The sequence below is a fragment of the Papio anubis genome, chromosome 7, assembly GCF_008728515.1.
Source record: "Papio anubis isolate 15944 chromosome 7, Panubis1.0, whole genome shotgun sequence".
In the NCBI taxonomy this organism is placed as follows: domain Eukaryota; kingdom Metazoa; phylum Chordata; class Mammalia; order Primates; family Cercopithecidae; genus Papio; species Papio anubis.
This window is the reverse complement of record NC_044982.1, coordinates 30,163,184-30,182,890: the sequence shown is the minus strand read 5'-3', so window position 1 is coordinate 30,182,890 and position 19,707 is coordinate 30,163,184. Positions and strand designations below refer to the sequence as shown.

Below are 19,707 nucleotides of genomic sequence, written 5' to 3'. Positions count from 1 at the left end.
TTCTGGAAGGCAAGTTGGATACAGTGACAATGACAGTTCTCTCCAGGGTAAACTCTCACTCCTGGAAGTGGGTGTCAACGTGTAGTAGCCACGGCTGCTTTTGAACCTACTTTCAAGATATTTCCAGGCACGGATTTTCCGGTCCAGAGGTGGCCAGTCCAACTGTTGCATTCCCAGCCCCTGGGGACTTGTGTAAAGACAGACTCTAGAGCATTATGCTAGAACCTCAGAGAGTGGGATCTAGAAATTGACTTTGGTAATGAGTGCCTCCTCAGATGCTTCTTATGTGGAAAATGTGAAAACCCCTAAAGTGCCTGTGAATGACTGGGATTCCTTTCTTTTGTTGGCAAGTTAACTTAACCCTCCCTGGATTCAAAGCAGATCTAACACAATGTCTTTTTCCGCCAGCACTTGGTAGAGTGTCTTTGTTGAGATAAGGAGAACCAAGGGCTGAGGGTTGCTTGAGATGGATTTCAGAAGGATGCTGAATCCAGAGAGACAGGACCAGGCCTGGGGCAACTGGGATGCGCCATTACTGTTAGACAATTATTTTAGGATTGTCCAGCCACCTGACCTGAGGCTGGCCATGGGGCAGCTGTCAGAGGTCATCTGAGCATGGCCCTGAAGGACCCAGCCAGTGCTGAAATTCCAAAGTCAGTGCTTCTACCCTGGTGATGTTGAACAACTCCTGAGATCTTTTCCCTTTGCTCCCCAATAGGTGTGCGCCTTGATCGAGTGCGTGGAGGCCGCCAGAAATACAAGCGACGGCTGGACTCAGAGAGCAGCCCGTACCTGAGCTTACAAATTTCTCCACCTGCTAAAAAGCCATGTGAGTGTCAGTCCCTGTCCTTTTTGCCAGATCATCTCTGTACCTGGAACATCAGGCATCCCTTAGGGAAACGTCATCTTCCCACCACTGGGTCATGAGACAATATGGATCTTGGGGAGGTGACATCAGTGCCTGGCATGTTTAGAATGTGACTCCAATTGAAGCATGGTCCTGACAAGCCACAGGCCCCAATGTCCAGAACATGCTCCCCTTGCCACCCACCCAAGGTTGCTCTGCAGGTTCCTCCTGGAGAATTCATCAGGCAACTTCCCTTGGAGGGATATTTCTTAATATCCCAGATCACTGCTATCATCAACTTCATGGAGCCAGAACAGGAGGGGAGATTACAGCCACTTTGACCTTCCTGGGGCTCTTAGGAACCCGACTTTGCTTCCTGACCCATCTGAGCCTCCACCCCGGCCCCTTTCCTCTTTTCCCAGCGTTTACCTTTCCTTCTTTGGTTGTTGCAGTGACCAAGATTGTCTCATACCTACTGGTGGCCGAGCCGGACAAGCTCTACGCCATGCCTCCCCCCGGTATGCCTGAGGGGGACATCAAGGCCCTGACCACTCTCTGTGACCTGGCAGACCGAGAGCTTGTGGTCATCATTGGCTGGGCCAAGCACATCCCAGGTGAGCATGTGGGACCAGGGGAGAGTATGGCCAGGGACACTCAGCCAGCATCCCCGCCGCCTACCCAATGGCTGTGCTTCTGATGCCCAGATCCTGGACCCCAGAAGGCCTGTGAAATCCTGGCAGGCCTGTTTCTCTGAGCTCCTCTTCTCTCCTTGTAGCATTGGAGAGGAACAGGTAGTTAGAGGGCCCAGTGAGGCTTATACACTGCTGCAGGCTCTTCAGAATTAGTTATCATTCAAGGTGGGGCCATGTTTGAATCTACAATTAGTGTAATATTCAAAGAAAAAGTTCCTTGAGCCCTTAAAGGGCAAAGAGTAGGGTTTTCCTGTAGACCTTATTGGAACAATGCCGGAAAACAACAGAAGAAAGACTGACTCTCTCTTCCTATTGGGGGCAGCAGAATGGAGCAGTGAAGAGCATGGGCTTGGGAATCAGATTGGGATTCCAATTCTGGGTCTGCCGCTTACTAGCTGAGTAACCCTAGAGGCCACCTGACCTCTCTGTCAAATGGGAATACAAGAGTCCCCCACTTTGTGAGCTTTGATGTGAGCATGAAATGAGATCCTGTGTTTCGTGGAGCGTTCGGCACAGTGTCTGGCATGTGCTGGCATCGGTTGCATGCCCACTATTGCCATTCGTCTCTTCTCTAAGGGAGGCCTGTCTCTGAGTTGGCTTCTGAGATTTTAAGGGCCTTTCTGGTGCGGAAAGTGTGTGTTACATGTTTCAGGCTGTGTGGACTTCTCTTCGCTGTGTGTGGACCCAAACCCTGCTTTCAGCCTCTCTAGGTCTGGGCAGATGGCAGGAGCTTTTTTATTTTTGTAGACACCAACACCCCTGTATTCTACATTACATACATATTGGGGGCCTTTCTCTGTGCAGTTTATTCCTCAACTCCTTTAAGACTCTAAAATGTTGACTCAGAGTGTGGTAGAAACTCCTTTTATCTTTCTGGTGATGCCTCATCGTGAACATGGGACAAGTCAGCTTCCTGTGTGTAGATCTGTGTTTCATTTGTTGTGGCTCTGAAAGGTGAATACAGCATGCAGATGATACAGCAAAGGTGTCCTAGACTTTGGATACAGTTGTTTTTTTGTTTGTTTTTTGAGAGAGTCTTGCCCTGTTGCCCAGGCTGGAGTGCAATGGCGCGATCTCGGCTCACTGCAACCTTCGCCTCCCAGGTTCAAGTGATTCTCGGTCCTCGGCCTCCCGAGTAGCTGGCATTACAGGCGCCCGCCACCACGCCCAGCTAATTTTTTTGTATTTTTAGTAGAGACAGGGTTTTGCCATGTTGGCCAAGCTGGTCTCAAACTCCTGACCTCAAGTGATCTGCCCACCTTGGCCTCCCAAAGTGCTGGGATTATAGGCGTGAGCCACCATGCCTGGCCCAAGGCCCACAGTTGATTGAGGGAATAAAAAAAGTCCTTCCGTGTGAGACCTTGCATGCCCAAGTTAAAGGACAGGGATGCACAAAGATATCAGATGGCCCAGAGACTCTGCTGGCAGGGACTGCCCGGTGGCCCCTGGGCATTCTGACCAGGGATCTGGGCTGGTACGCCCTTACTAAGGAGCTCAACCTCTCGGGGATTATACACTCAGTAGTTTTTGAATCTGCCCAGTGCTGGTTCAGCACAGATGTGGGGTCAGGCCACTGCTTAAGACACTTCAGCCTGGATTGCTCCACTAACCCAGGGCCAAATTGGGTACAGGTACCCCTGTCCCCACCCCCACACTCCTGTTCTAGGTTGAACAGATCCTGCATCCTAGCAATGGCTCATGAGTGGCGCCTGGCGGTCCCCTGGGTCAATGCTTCGTTCTTCCACAACCCTACCCCTGCAACACCACGGAGGAAGTAGATAGGACAAGGAGACCATGTCTCCCCTGCACTCATTTCTCCCTGTGCCTTTCCACCTCCAGCTCTATCTCCCATCTGTGCCCAACCAAGACAGCAGGGCTAGAGCAGAGTGGGTGCTAAAGCCATAGACTTTTGAATCAGGCAGCCTGGGCTTTCATCTCAGCTCTGTCCTTACTGGCCTTGTGCAACATACTGAATTTTTCAGAGCTTCAATGTCCTTGTCTGTAAAGTGGGAATCCCGATAGAGCCCCTCACGGGATTGCCGTGAGGATGTAGCGCACTTAGTGTGTACGAATGGCAGAGATGCTTACCAGGGCTGTTGTAGTTGCTAATAGTAATAAAAGCCTCCTTTCATGGCTTCATTTATCCTTGTCCAAAGCTGAATTCTTTTTGGTAAAAAAAATAAAATGAAATAAAAACAGGGGCTCAGTTGTCCATCTTAAATGCTAATTTGCCTATTTTGCATAAATCTGCATGCTGAATTCTTTGCCTCCTGACCTTCCAGTGTTTAAGGTAAAATTAATTAGTGAAGTCTCCTGCCACTGCATGAAAACTTCATACTGGCCGGGCACAGTGGCTCTCGCCTGCAATCCCAGCACTTTGGGAGGCCGAGGCGGACAGATCACAAGGTCAGGAGATCGAGACCATCCTGACTAACACGGTGAAACCCCGTCTCTACTAAAAATAGAACAACTAGCCAGGCATGGTGGTGGGCACCTGTAGTCCCAGCTACTCAGGAGGCTGAGGCAGGAGAATGGCATGAACCCAGGAGGCGGAGCTTGCAGTGAGACGAGATCGCACCACTGTATTCCAGCCTCGGAGACAGAGTGAGACTCCGTCTCAAAAAAAAAAAAAAAAAAAGAAAGAAAGAACAGAAAACCTCCTACTAAAGGCAATGACACAATCAAGTTCTCGATTTTTTTTTTTTTTTTTTTTTTTTTGAGATGGAGTCTCTGCTCACTTGCCCAGACTGGAGTGCAGTGGTACGTTCTCAGCTCACTGCAATCTCCACCTCCTAGGTTCAAGCGATTCTCTTGCCTCAGCCTCCCAAGTAGCTGGGACTACAGGCACGTGCCACCACACCTGGCTAATTTTTTTTTTTTTTTTTTCTATTTTTAGTAGTGATGGGGTTTCACCATGTTGGCCAGGCTGATCTCAAACTCCTGACCTCAAGGGATCCACTTGCCTCAGCCTCCCAAAGTGCTGGGATTATAGGCGTGAGCCACTGTACCTGGCCAGGTGCCTGATATTTTTAAACTAATCAACTTTATCCCATCTCAGATTAGATGGAAAATGCATCTGACAGTCTCCCTAGCCCTGAGAGAGAGAGAGAGAGAGAGAGAGCTGGTTGAGTAGGGAGGATACAAGCTGGAGCCCACCCTTGGGCCTATGTTGGCTTCTGTCCATTCTGGTGCCTGCACAGACAGAAAGAGGGGGACTGGCCACTCCAGGCTGCTCAGGAGTAAAGCTGTGAAGAATTTAGGCCACTGTCCTTAAACACAAGGTACCACATCTCATGCTTCAGTGTCTTCTAGCCTGGCACACAGAGGGCATTGCACACTTAGCTTTGCATGCACATATTGAGAAGTCACTATACATGAGGTCCCCTGATAGGAATTGTGGCTGAGACAAGGAATTAATTTTGCCCCAAGGATCCCATTTGGAACAAGGCTGACTTCCAGGGTGAACTTGGTTCACTCAGAATCCCAGCCATTGTTCAAGTCAGTCTGACATTGTCCTACCCCAAATGCAGGTTTTTTACCTTGAGTTGAATGTTCCAAGTATTGGGTTCTCCATAGGGCAAGCCCAAGTCTTTAGAGTGTCCACCTCTTATTCCATGAGATCAAGAGCTAGCAGCCTTTAATAGGCAGTGGGGAATCACTTGATGAATTGCAGCCTCCTCCAAATGACCCGAGCCCGCCATCCTGCCTCCCTGGGCGGCCACATGCCTGTGCTGGCCAGGAGAGCCTGCCCAGGGAGCCTCCACCACCCTGCCCTGCCCAGGTTCCCATGTGCAGGGCATCCCCAGAGGCCTCCTCACAAAAGTCCCTCAGCTGCGCTGCTCCCAGGTAGCCCCCGTCTGGCTCAATGAAATATGAGCTGCCGAGTGACAGCAGCTGTGTCTGAAGTGGCCCCAGATCCTATAATTACATCTCCCTTTATTACCTCTGCTAATGGCCCTCCAGGTCGACAGAAACGATCATAAATTAACAGATTATGAACTCCACTTGCCACAAATTATGTGCTTTTTTTTTTTTCCTTCTTCAATTCTAGGAGCTTTTGATGCCAAATCACAGACGGGGGGATGGGGAGCTTGGGAAGAGCCTGAATGTTACTAGATGAGTTGGTGCAGATAAAACAATTTTCCTGGGGCAGCGGAGCTCCAAGTGGGAGCCCAGGGAGCCAGGAGCTCTGGGCAGGCCTAAGAGCCTCGAGGGGGCAGTGCCGACTGCAGTGAGCCCGGCACAGGGACACCCCTGCACTCCCAGGGGCACAGGCCACCCCCAGACTGTCCTGGTAGCCTCTTCAGGGGCCTCTTGATCCCAGAGTTACTAATAACTTGAGCATGAGACCCAGCCCAGCTGAGGGAGGCAGGGGTGGAAGGCGCTTTACTGAAGGGCAGGGAGGAGTGCCTGGGCTCCCTCTGGATTTTAAATAAAAGAATTTGTGGTTCTAGGAAAGACGTCAGATGGGACAGATGGGTCGAAATTAAGAGTTCCAAATTCCCCATCCTATGCTTCCTTCCGGGAATTTCCTGGGCAGATACAACCACTGTGTGGGGTGTGTGTGTGGGTGGGGCGTGTGTATGTCCCTCAGTCCATGGGCTTATACCCTAACACTACTTTACACCTGCTTTTTCCATTTAATTATACAAAATAATAGCACTTACCTGCGCTAAGCAAGGTTCTAAGTGTTCCACGTGTCAGCTTATTTAATCTGAACAACCCTATGAGGTGAGTGCTGTTATTATTCCCATTTTACAGAAGAGGAAACTGAGGCACTGAGCGGCAGCGTGAGCAGCAGTTAGGAATCTGATCTCTGTGCTCATACGATGACACCCTTTTTGCCCCCTTGGGTATCATTCCACATCCACACAGAGTTCTACCTTACTTGGCACATTCGTTTAACTAAAAATTACATTTATATAATAATCACATGTATTACATTAGTTACCTTCTTTTTTTTCTATTTTGAATAATTTCAAGCAGGGATCTAATACCCTTTTACATTTATCTTTATGTCTTTATTCATATTTTTCTTTCTAGGAGAAATTTCTTTTTTTTTTTTTTCTTTTTGAGCCAGGATCTCGCTTTGTCATCCAGGCTGGAATGCAGTGGCGTGATCTTGGCTTACTGGAGTTTTGACCACGTGGGTTCAAGCGATCCTCCCGCCGTAGCCTCCCGAGTAGCTGAGATCACAGGCATGCACCACCATGTCCGGCTAATTTTTAAATTATTTGTAGAGATGGGGTTTCGCCATGTTGCCCAGGCTGGCCTTACACTCCTGGGCTCACGTGATCCTCCCACCTCGGCCCCCAAAGTTTGGGGTTACAGGCGTGAGCCACCGTGCCTGGCCACTAGGAGAAATTTCTAGTGGTAGAATTGCTAGGTTGAAGGGAGCATGCCTTTTATTTTATTTTAATTTAATTATATTTATGACTTACTTTTATTTTTAAGCATCTTAATCACTGACAGGGTTCAGAAGCCAAATGTAGACACAAATGTATATAACAGAAGTCTCACCTCTCCCTGTCCCCTCCCCTCCAACCTCCTGGAAGTCACCATTTTTTCTTTCTCAATCTTCCTTCTGGTGTTTCTTTTTGCAAATATTAGAAAATATTTGAACTATTTCAGATGTTAAAAGATATCAAATATCTCCCCCTCCCTTCCTTGCACAAAATGAAGAAGGCTGTATTACCATTCAGCGCTTTGGAGTATACATGTAGATTATCAAAGCTATTTTCAGGGCTTTTTGAAAATGTTCAGGGAGGAAGAGCGCAGTCAGGGACTGAGTCCAGAACTCAAAGCAGCCTAGCAGAGGTTTGGGAACAGGCCTCCCGGGTACATCCTCCCATGGCGGCACAGAACTTTCCAAGTCCGGTCTCCCTCCCACCACTGAAGGGCAGAGCCTGACTCCTACAAGACAGGCAAAGGCAGCTAGCCCTGAATCTGGGTCCAAAGATCTTAGAGTGTCTAACCAAGTACCGTGGGCACATTTTCTTGTCTCCTGGGAGTCGAAGCCCATGGCATTTGTCCATCCTCTTTCTCCTTTTAGCTGCAAAGGTTTGTCAGGCAGCTTCTTTGCTGTGCTTAGCCGTGGGGGTAGGGGAAGGAAGAGCTCAGTGTCTGTGCATCCTGGGAACTCAGAGCTGGGATGGGCCAACCAGGGGCACCTGGGCATGTGCCTCATCAAAGGTGCCCTCACCACCCCACTGGAGAGCTCAGCCCTCAAGGCTCCCCTTCCACAAAGCCTTCCCTAGACTCTTGTTTGGACCACCTTCCCCAGTTACATGCTCTCAGAGCCCTGCATTTGCTGTAGCTCTTCTCATATTCTAACTTTGTGCTGATTTGTACCCCTTGGTGTGTGTCTTCCCCTTCACTGTAAGCCCTTGAAGGCAGGGAGCAGTTCTGGACTGAGCACACCATTCTGTCCCTGGTGCCTAGCACAGGCCTGGCCCTTAGTAGGTGCTCAGTAAGTTTTTACTGAATGTCTCAAAGGGCAGGAAAGCATTCTAGTAACATCCTAATGATTGTACCTGCATGATTCACTGCACAGGGGACTTTTCCCCTGCGTTTCCAGAAGCCTAGTCCTTACCTCATCCTCTCTCTCTGCCACCTTCCAATTCAGCTGTCTGCTAATTTTGCTCCTGCCCTCCTCCTCCATCTCCCCTCCAGTCTGTCTGCTTTTAGACCCCCTCCCCAGAGCTGTCCTACACTCCCCCCACACACTCTCCCGTGCTGGCTGATTGGTATCTGTTAATTAATGTTGCCCAAGGCCTCTCTCCTACTCAGAGACCTGATAAGGGAAATTGGATGTCCATTTCTATCTATCTTTTATTACCTCCCAGCTCCCCCAGCCACCACAGGCAGCCACACACCCTCTCCCATGCAGGGAATCTGGACAACCACACACACACACACACAAACACACACACACACCCTGACCCCCTGTCACAGCCTCTCCCCTGAGAAGGTGCATCAATCAAAGCTCGCCCGTGTCGGTCGGTGTAATCACTCCTGCTCTTTGGTTGATCACCCACGGATTCTGTTAGCCGGTGGTGATCTGAGCCGTCAGTCTTGGGCACCGTGATAATTCACTTGGAGAATGCTCACAGGGTAAGGGTGGCCTGCCAAGTTGGGGGCCTTCAGCTCCAGGAGTGCCCCCTAAGGTTCAACTGCCATGCCCTGTGTGGAAGCCAGGGAAGAAGTGGCATTTGAAGACAGAGGACAGCAGATGGATGGAGTAGACCACACAAGCCAAAGAGCTGGGTGATCCAGAAGCTCAGGACCACCCAGACCTCCAGACAGGTCCAGAGAGGAGAAGTGAGTGATGCCAATGGTGTGCCAACAACAACAATAATATTAATAGTAACAACAGCCGCAGCCATTACCAGCACCCTAGCGTGTTGAGTGCTGATGGCGCCGGGAGAGGTGCCCAGCACTTTACATGCATCTTCTCTCTTCACCCCCACAGCACCCCACATCAGAAAGTGGCTTCCAGCCAGGGATGGGGTCTAAGTCAGCAAATGAAGTAGAAAGTCCTTCCTAGGCAAAACTAACCCTGAAAAAAATCCCTTCATGTCCGTTACCCATAGTGCATGGTGCAACAATTCTTTGAATAAATCCAGCATGTCCATGTTAGAACCAATCACTGAGTTTCTGTTTGAATCTCCAGTGAAGTTACTGCCTTGTGTTTGGTGGTTAAGATGTTTGAAAATCAGCTGACTTATTTATTTACTTACTCTGTCTTACTCTCCTATAAATCAAGATGTTAATTAACTTTGCCTAATTTAAGTGCGTGTATAATGCAATTCCAATATATTATCATTGTTTTGCAGATGAGGACTCTCATCTCATCATTAGTAATAATAGCTCGGTAAATACTTAGTTTGTTCTGGAATCATCGTCTCAATTAGACCTCACAGCAACTCTCTGAAGTAGACCCTACTATAAAACCATTTCCTAAATGAGGAAAGTAAGGTTTGGAGAAGTTGCATGGTTTCCACAAGGTCAGCCTACAGCTAGTAAATGGGAGTCAGCGTTCAACCCAGGCAATATCCAGAGCTCACTGGACAAGACAGTGTCGCAATTCTGGAGCCTTCTCCATGCGCAGCTTCATTTTCACTGTGGAATCAGCCTCCTCAGTAGCAGGGAGCGGGGAACTCCCATGATTCCAAGCTCCCAGAACAGGACTGCTGGGTCATCGTGAAGCAGAGAATGATGGCCCAGGAAGGGGTGCTCTGACTCTGGGAGGACAGGCTGTCCTGTGAGAAAGTGCCCCTGACCCCGGGGACTCTTGATCTCTTAGCAGCCCCAGGCTGTGGTCGCTGGGGCCTTCCCCTGTGGCTTTGAACAGCTGTGTCCTCAGTCTTGGTAAGGCCTGTGGGTTTCTGCACAGCTGAGGCTGCATCAAGGATCAGGTGTCATTTTCAAACACGAAAGCCTCGTCTGGTTTGAGCAGAGAGTGGGCCCTGGAAACTCCCCAGAGTGGCCAAGAGCTCGTAATGCTGCTTCCTGGTTCCAGTATGTACTCAGTCACTCCTCTAACTACAAATGCATTGAATGAATCAAAAAGCTTCTACAGACATTTGGAAAATACCATAGAACTAACAATAATAATGATAGCAACAACTGTCAACATTGACTGAGTTCTTCTTATTTCAGTCTTTTCCGTGAATTCCAAGTCTGACACATTCCCCAAGGGGAGGACAGTGAGTCTTACACCACACAAGGAAGGCCCGGGGACAGGAACCAAGGGTGCCAGAGACACAGCCACACCCTACAACCTCTGCCCTCTAGTGAGCGCCAGGGAGGCTCCTGGTCCGCCCTTCTGACCTGCCACTGCCCTCTGTGTCCCCTCTTCCCGCAGGCTTCTCGAACCTCTCCCTGGGGGACCAGATGAGCCTGCTGCAGAGTGCCTGGATGGAGATCCTCATCCTGGGCATCGTGTACCGCTCGCTGCCCTATGACGACAAGCTGGTGTATGCTGAGGACTACATCATGGATGAGGAGCACTCCCGCCTCGCAGGGCTGCTGGAGCTCTACCGGGCCATCCTGCAGCTGGTGCGCAGGTACAAGAAGCTCAAGGTGGAAAAGGAGGAGTTTGTGACGCTCAAGGCCCTGGCCCTCGCCAACTCCGGTAAGGGCGGCAGCGGGGCCTGGAGGGGGAGATTATAGGGGTCTGCATGGGCCTAGTGAGCCCATCTCTGGGGCCTGTGGGCAGGACTGGCTGCCTTGGAGAGAGATGAAAAGAAAACTGAAATTTTTATCACCGAAGATTGTCCGAGAGGTGGCTTGCAGATAAAAAGTTGGTGATGAAGGCTGGCACTGGCTGAGCATTTCCTAAGCCTCAGACATCCAGACTGGCACACTGGCTAAGGACATGGGTTCTGAGGCCACATTGCTAAGGAACAAATCCCGTGTCTACCAGTTGGGCAGGTTGCTTCACTCTGTGCCTCAGTTTCTTCATCAGTAAAAGGAAGGCAGCAAACAGTCCCTACTCTACAAGGCTATTGACAGGATTTCTTTATACATAATTATATTGCTTGCAACATGCTTGGCACATAAAAAGCACTCAATTATTTATTTGTTTATTATAGACAAGGTCTTGTTCTGTTGCCCAGGTAGGAGTGCTGTGGCTTGATCCTAGTTCACTGCAGTCTCAAACTTTTGGCTCAAGTCATCCTCCCACCTCAGCCTCCTGAGTAGCTGGGACTACAGGCATGTGCCATTACTCCAGCTAATTCTTATTTCTATTTTTTATTGAGATGGGGTCTCATTATGTTGCCCAGGCTGGTCCCAAACTCCTGGACTCAAGCAATCCTCTCACCTCAGCCTCCCAAAGTGTTGGCACTACAGGTATGAGCCACCACGCTCAGTGTCAACTTATTAAATTAGCTAGGAGTTTATTGAATTCTTACAAACAATCTGAGAGTAAAATTCTTATTGTTGCAACCCCATTTTACAGATGTGGAAACCGAGACCTGGAAAAGTAAAGAAAATCACCCAGGGTCACACAGTTAAAAAGTGTCAGAGTTAAGAGTCAAACCAAGATCCTCTGATTCCAAAATCAACCTGAACCTATACCCCATTCCTTGAATCTTTCAGTCAAATTGCTTGAACACAGGAGGATAAAACCTTCCCAACTGAGTGGTTTAAGCTGGAGTTACAGAGGAGGACTCACTCCATTTCATTAGCATCCACCAGCTTCTGGCTAGATTATCTGAGGAGAAAGGCAGGCACTGGGGAATGCCAGTGAGTGAACTTGAATGGAACCATTATCTGCACTGAGAGAGCTTCCACACTATTCAGGGAATGGTACTGGGTGCCAGGGGCTGCAGGAGAAGGATAAATACAGGGTACCCTCCCTAAAGAGAGCACATGTCAGGAATCACACACGTGATTCTGCTGCAGAGCAGTGTGTGGCTGAGTTAACTGTCCAGGTCTGGGTCAGATAGACCCAAGTTCAAATTCTGTCTCTGACACTTCCTAGCAGTATGACCTTGGGCAACTCAGTGTTCTTGTGTGTTCAGTGGGGATATTCTGAGCACCTCTTCCAAGTACTTCTTTTTTTTTTTTTTTTTCTTTTGAGACAGAGTCTCGCTCTGTCACCCAGGCTGGAGTGCAGCGATACAATCTCGGCTCACTGCAACCTCTGCCTCCCGGGTTCAAGCGATTCTCGTGCCTCAGCCTTCTGAGTAGCTGGAACTACATGCAGGCACCACCACATCCAGCTAATTTTTGTATTTTTAGTAGAGACAGGGTTTCACTATATTGCCCAGGTGGTCTCAAACTCCTGGCCTCAAATGATCCACCCGCCTTGGCAGATGTGAGCCACCACGCCCATCCCCAAGTGCTTTTGTGAGTATTAAAGATCGACTGACAATAAAGCACTCAGCCCGGTGCCTGGCCTAGAGGAAATGTTCAATAAATATTAAATATTATCATTATTATTAATGACAGAGGACCCAAAGTGTTATTAGCATATGGAAGAGGGAGAACTGGCTCCCAGATGTAGACAGTACACACAGGGTAACCAACTGGTTTGCTCAATACTGTCCTGCTTTAACTGAAAGTCCCATATCCCAGGAAACTCGTCAGTCCCTGGCAAACTGGGACAGTTGGTTGCCCTAGCACATGGCTTCATGGCGCATGCAGGGGGTGCTGTTGATGACCCACTTGGATCCCTTTTACTGGGTTAGTGCATCCATCCCCCAGCTGCTAACAGCTCATAGGTACCCCTTTGCAGGGCCTGCCCTCCTCTGCCTTGCCCAGAGGGTTATGTGGCCCTTTCCTTGGCACCACCAGGCAGTGGTGGACCCACATGGGAACAAAAGTCCAGATCAGAGCCCTGCATGGGCTCAGGCTAAGCCAAGGTCCCATCTTTGCCTTGCTTTCTCCTTCTCTGTGCTTCCTGCCTCTCCACTTCCTTTCTCCTGAACACATGCCCTCCAAAATGTCTCTACCTAAACCCCTGCCTCAGGCTCTGCTCCCAGGGAACCTGATCTAATACAGAAAAGGATGTCACTTTTTTAGTTCAAATCTTTTGTTAATAATAAATGAGTGCAAAATAATAATAAAAATTTTACATACATCCACAGAGAACATTTACACATTGAATTCCAAAATTGTAGTGCATTCTTTGTTAGAGAATCCTAATGCTGTTTTCTTAAAGTATAGTTTTAGATTTACAGAATAACTTTTTTTTTTTTTGAGACAATTTTGCTCTTGTTGCCCAGGTTGGAGTGCAGTGGTGCAATCTCTGCCCACTGCAACCTCTGCCTCCTGGGTTCAAGCGATTCTCCTGCCTCAGCCTCCTGAGTAGCTGGGATTACAGGAACCTGCCACCACGCCTGGCTAATTTTTGTAATTTTAGGAGAGACACAGTTTCACCATGTTGGCCAGATTTGTCTCAAACTCCTAACCTTAGGTGATCCACCTGCCTTGGCCTCCCAAAGTGCTGGGACTACAGATGTTAGCCACCACACCCGGCCAATTTGCAGAATAATTGAGCAGATAGTACATAAAGTTCCAGACACCCACTCCATCCAAGTCCTCCTTCCCCAGTAGTTTCCTCAATTATTAATATCTTGCATTAATGCAGTAATGTGTTACAAATAGTGACTCAATATTGACATATTATTAAGTAAAGCCCATAATTTCCATCAGGGTTCACTCTTTGTGTTGTATTGTTCTTTTTTTTTTTTTTTTTTTTTCTTTAAGATGGAGTTTCACTTTTGTTGCCCTGGCTGGAGTGCAATGGTGTGTTCTCGGCTCACCGCAACCTCTGTCTCCTGGATTCAAACCATTCTCCTGCCTCAGCCTCCCGAGTAGCACGTGCCACCATGCCTGGCTAATTTTTATATTTTTAGTAGAGACGGGGTTTCTCCATGTTGGTCAGACTGGTCTCAAACTCCCGACCTCAGGTGATCCACCTGCCTCAGCCTCCCAAAGTGCTGGGATTACAGGCATGAGTCACTGCACCTGGCTGACTGTGTTGTATTGTTCTATAGGTTTTGACAAATGCATAATAACATGTTTCTACAATGACATATCATACAGAATAGCATCATGGTCCTGTGCTTCACCTACACAGAGGGGAGCATTTGAACCAGGCATTGCTGAGGGCTTGGGGGTTCCAATGGGTGGAGGAGGAGCAAAAGCAGTTAAAGCAGAGGAAGCAAGGTGCACAAAGCCAGGTACAGGAAGGCTGGCCAGGCTTTAGAGCTCAAGTCCTCTATTCTGGGCTCTCCTTACTTACACCAGACACAGAGCTCAATCTTGGCTGTGTTGGGAGAGGCAAATAAAGAGGTGGTGTCTCCTCCACTCTTGCTTGGTCCTCAGTACTGGACCACACCACACCAGCTTTCAGCTGCTCTTCCCTTGATCTCACATGGACCTGCACACATACACACATGCACATGTATACATACAAACACATGCACATGCCTGGACACCCACACGTACACACATATGCACCCACATACATGTGTATACACACATACACACACACCCCCACCTGAGGACCTGTGGTGGTTTGTCGATATGAGTCCATCAGGAGCTTCTGTTGGCATCAGACTTTGCCTGAGTGCACTTTGTCACATGGTATGAGGTTTCAGGTCTCCGGACTTCTTGCCCCAGTGACACGTAGAGAGCCATCCTGCAGCTGGCGCACAGGATGAGAAGCTGGAGGTGGAGGAGGAGTCTGTGATGTTCAGGGCCTTGGCTGACCCCCAAGAGTTGACAGACATTGCTTATTCCAGAGAGCCGCAGGCCTTGATGACAGGAATGCTTCCTTCCCAGCACGGAGGGATTGAGCATGAGGCCCTGTGGCTACCAAGTAGATACTCAGAAAGCAGGCTGGCTAGTGTTTTTTTTTAAGTAATGGTTTTCCCGCCTAGGCGACAGAGTGAGACCCTTTCTCAGAAACAAATAAGTAAATAAAATAAAGTAATGATTTAAAGGAGAGCTTGCCAAAGTACCTGTGATGAAGGACCCATTCTTAGATGTTTCAAAATGTTCAATCCATTATGGATAGATCATTTTGTAAAGTACAACAGAAATAAATTATTAGAAAAATGAAATTAAAAACCAGATGTACAAAACATGAGTCAAATTTTTACAGTTTTACATATAACAGACATAAATATAAATCATCCTTCCAAAGTGCTGTAAAGTTTCTAAATGCTTACTCTCAGTTTCTTATCACAGACCAGTAACATCCAGAGGGCAGGCAGGAGCCAGTCTGTGTACCACACTTTGAGCAGGCTGGGTTTAAAGCGTGTACTTCAGAGTCAGTGAGACCTGGGTTCAAGTGCTGCCTCTGCCACCTGCTGGCTGAGTGTCTGGCAACCTGACCTTTGAAAGCCTCAGTTTCCTCATCTGTGAAATGGGGAGAACAGCAGCTCATTGTGAAGAATGTGCAGTGACGCACATAAGGCCGTGGGCACCGTGCTTGGCACAGATCCCTCCTAGCTCACTGTGTTTCTGTGGGCTCTGCGGGGCATAGTGAGTGGCCTGGGGAAGAGGAGCCAGTTGGAGGTAGCCCCTGCTTCCAAGGGAGATAAGACATGAACTCGGATGTGGCAGAAAGAGCCAGTGATTCCTGGCATAAGAGAGGATCATGAAAAGGGCTCAAGGAGGAAAGAGTAAATTGTTTTCAGCTGGGGAGGCAGACACTGAGTGGGGTCTTAAAGCAAGAGATGATTCGGTAGGATGGGAAGAGGGAGGGTAAACTTCTGTAGTGGGGCCATTGGCTCCAGGCGGGAAATGGGGAAAGAACAGGCCAGTTTGGGGGAGAGACTAGAAAAGCAGGCTGGGCTCAGACCAGAAGCTCAAGGGCTGTGAAGGGATTGGATTGTGATGCGGTCAGTACAGGGAGACAGGAAGCGTTGTACAGAAGTGACCCTCCCCAGCCTTGACGGAGAAAGATCACCCAGGCACAATAGAGAAAATGTGTTGGCTGGAGAAGGGATGGGTGCCAGGAGACAATTGAGGTGTCCTAGCAGCAGCCGCCAGGGCCACCATGGGTGCCACTGCTGAGGCTGAGTGCACGGGATGATTCAGGTGTGGGTCCAGTAGCTCAGGGGGCTGACGCTGGGCAGAAGTGCCCAAGCACATCAGAGGCAGACTGTGACCCCACACCACGGCCCCCTTGGAGCCTGCTGGCTGCCGTTTACCCCACATCCCAGCCATCCCCGAAGCTCCCTGACAGCAAGAAAAATTCATAGCCATTGATTTTGTAATTAACAGTTTATCAATGCCATCAATACAGACCTGCTGATGGATTGCAAAGAAATTAATCTTGCAATGTTATTTTATTTCATTTTTGGTCGAAGGCAGCTGCCAATTTTGACCTCCTTGGGGAGAGTGGGGGGAGGATGGAGAGGGCGGGGAGAGGGAGCTGGCAAGAGACAGGAGCCCAGATGGCAGGGCCCAGCCATGTTAGGTACCCACTCTATAAGTGGCTGAGAGTGTAGGAATGGGGCCTTGCTTCATCTCCCACCTGATGACGAAGGAGTGCTTACTGCCTTGGTAGCAGGGAGCAGAAAAATGTGGAGGAGGCTTGGATGTGGGGCCAGTGAAGACCCAGCCCTGCAAGGACACTCACCCCAGCCTGAGTCCCCACAGGAATAACACTACCTGACACTGGTTAGGTGCTAACCAAGCTCTGGGTAATGTGCTGCTTCAGTCACCCTCACCGCAACCCTGAGATCTCACTCCCATGTTTTTCAGCCGGCTCAGACCCAGCTGTCACGTGGCCATCAGCAGGTGCCTCCCTGCTATGCTGGGATATAGGTAAATTTTGTTTGAACCCCTAGGTCATGGCCTAAGTTCAAAACCTTTCCCAAGATTTTAGAGAACTCCCAACAGCTCCCTCCATCACCGTGCCCCATGCTGCCACCACGGGGCACCCTGACACGGAGCTCAGCCCCTATATCTGTGCCTGTATTCTGTGTCCTATAAACAGAATTTTGTCAGGTTAGCGATTGCACTGAAGACTTGGGGAGCTGGTGCCTGGCAGCGGCAGCTGCAGTGGTTGTCATGGTGTTAGCCATGATGGGGCTAGGGGCGGTGGTAAGGGTGATACTGCTACCAGGGCACTGACTTGTGACAAGTTCTGTTATAAGCCCTTGACCTGTTTAACTCCTTTAAGCCCTTGAGGTAGGCATGGCTATTATCCCATTTTACAAGTGAGGAAAATGAGGCACAGAGAGGTTAATAACTTGCCTAAAGTCACACAGCCTGCAAGTAAGGTACACAGGATTTCAACAGTCTGGCTCCAGTGTCTCTGCTGCCACCCCCTGGTGACCTTTTGAGAAATGTCCTCTGTAGATGCCAGTCTCTCCCTGGGTTTGAGCCCCAGCTCTGTCATTAGCTTCTGTGACCTCCGACTGGCAGTTAACCTCTCTGAGCCTCAGATTGGCTCTCTGTGAAGCGAGGGTTCTGAAGATACCCCTGCCCGCCTCCATGCTGCCACCTGGACCCTGAGATGGCACCCATGCCAGGCAGCACTCCCCGGCCAAGCCTGCTAATGCTCGTCCTTGTGCCTGCAGATTCCATGTACATCGAGGATCTGGAGGCCGTCCAGAAGCTGCAGGACCTACTGCACGAGGCGCTGCAGGACTACGAGCTGAGCCAGCGCCACGAGGAGCCCCGGAGGACGGGCAAGCTGCTGCTGACGCTGCCCCTGCTGCGGCAGACGGCCGCCAAGGCCGTGCAGCACTTCTATAGCGTCAAACTGCAGGGCAAAGTGCCCATGCACAAACTCTTCCTGGAGATGCTGGAGGCCAAGGTCTGATGGCCCTGCACACGGACCAATACCCACCTACAGACGGACAAACGGACAGACCGAGGTGGAGACCTCCACAGCCACCAGCCTCCACCTTCAACCCCTGTATCATGGCTCTGAGCTGTCCCAGAGGCAGGGGTTTCTCACCTCCTGGCTGTGTGCAGACTCTCGGGTGCAGGGGGGGGGGGGAGGGGGGGGGGGGGGCAGGGGTGCGGGGCTCATCTGTAACTGGCTTTTTCTTTGGTATGTCTTTCCTTCTCCATGGGCGGTGCAGAGGCCTGGGCCAGGGCTGACTCCCTTCGGGAGTGGAGACCGCTGGAGCAAGTGCCCCCTCCCCTCCACTGAGCCACCAAGAGGCAGCGTGTGCATTTCCGAACTCCCTTGCCTCCTCCCCGCTCCGCGGCCTGGGTGGGCAGTGCTCAGGCTGGGTACTACCCGGAGGTTTTCCTTCTGCAGAGGGCAGGTGTGCAAGGGACAGCAGCATCTTTCTTCCAGAGGCCCTGCCTGCTCTGAGATTCTCTGGGGCCCCTCAAGAGGCCCCATACCTTCCACAGTTCCCACTCAGCTTTCAGCCAGGGCGGACCCACAGGAGAGCAGCAGCTAGAGCTCACGTGCTTCCTGGGCACCCCACCCCTCGGGGCCTAGCCCCCTGCCTGTCACCCACCGTGCCAGTGTCCACCTGTCCTCCTCCTCTTCTTCTCCTCCCCTGGGAGTCCCATGCTAATTCCTGACCCTACCTCAGAGCTCACTCACCCAGTGGGTTCAGCCAGCCACGGTGACTCCAGGGCCTGTAGACAGGAACGTGCTGGCACAGAGAAAAGCGGGGACCATATCATCCTCCCCAGAACCCTCTCCTGCTTCCTGCCTTCCCCCTCTCCCTGAAGGGCAGGTCCAGGCCAGGTGAGCCTGTGAGAAGCTCAGGAGCCTGGCTCCATCTGAGAGCACTCCGGGGGCGGGGAGGATCAGGGCAGGATGGGCAGAGGCCCAGACCCATCGTTACCAAGCACAGAAAGGCCCAGCAGCTGAGTAAGTAGGCAGGGGAGCCCCAAAGAGAGGAAGCTCAGCGGGGTAGCCTGCCTCATCCTTCCTGGCTTCCCTTCCCTGCACTCAGCATCATACCGCAGGGCTGGTGTGCCAGTGCCACAGGAGGGGTGCCCTCGCACCACCCTTGCACCACCAGAGGTTTGGTGTAGCTCCCCTGGGCACTGTGAGCACGCCAGCTCTCTGGCAGGACGCCTGCAGTCCCCCTGGCTGTGCCGGGTGACCAACCATCCTGGGATGTTTCTTTGTCCCAGGAAACTCCTGCACTCCAGGCACATTGGGACAGTGGGTCACCCTATTTCTGTGGACGGCCATGAAAGTTTTCACTCATTCAAGGGGCAGCCCTGAACACCCATTTGTGCTCACATGTTGGCTAAGGGCAGGTTAGAGGATCTCCCAAGGATGAAAGAGTATCAAGCCATGATGGAAAATGCCCCTTCCGGATCAGCTGCCTTCACAAGCAGGAATCAGAGCAACCCCCCTGGGGATCCCCAGTCAATGCCCTTCTAGTCCACCCCCCTCACCGAGAGAGGCAGGCAGATCTCACCTGGCACTAGGACACCAGGAGGCCAGGTGCCTTTCTGCAGCTTTTCCACGGAAGCCCTGGTCCTGCCTCCCTGGTTCTACCCCAGGAACCTCCCAGCCTGGGCTTCCGGGCTTGGACATGCTGAGGTCATCCCAGACAGGAGGAATGGCTGAAATCCACAAACCGCAGAGCAGCTCTCTGATGGTGTCCCACACAGAAAATGTTAAGGATTCCAAGAGTCCTCCCAGACCAGTGGTGTGTCCCCCACGGCTCTGCTTGCCTTTGGGGAATCAGGTCTGAGTCACTTGATGAG

The 19,707-nt window shown here is 50.5% G+C and overlaps 1 protein-coding gene across 1 annotated transcript in view; it reads left to right on the top strand.

The window, feature by feature from the left end:
- The window catches only part of ESRRB (estrogen related receptor beta), a 187,388-nt gene extending 169,386 nt beyond the window's left edge, over nt 1–18,002 (top strand). Inside the window, exons 4-7 of the mRNA XM_017961385.3 lie at nt 719–829; nt 1,300–1,461; nt 10,406–10,675; nt 17,592–18,002. Coding sequence (XP_017816874.1) covers nt 719–829; nt 1,300–1,461; nt 10,406–10,675; nt 17,592–17,836 — 788 coding nt within the window. The 3' untranslated portion in view covers nt 17,837–18,002. The remainder of the gene's footprint in view (nt 1–718; nt 830–1,299; nt 1,462–10,405; nt 10,676–17,591) is intronic.
- The last annotated feature ends 1,705 nt before the right edge of the window (nt 18,003–19,707 follow it).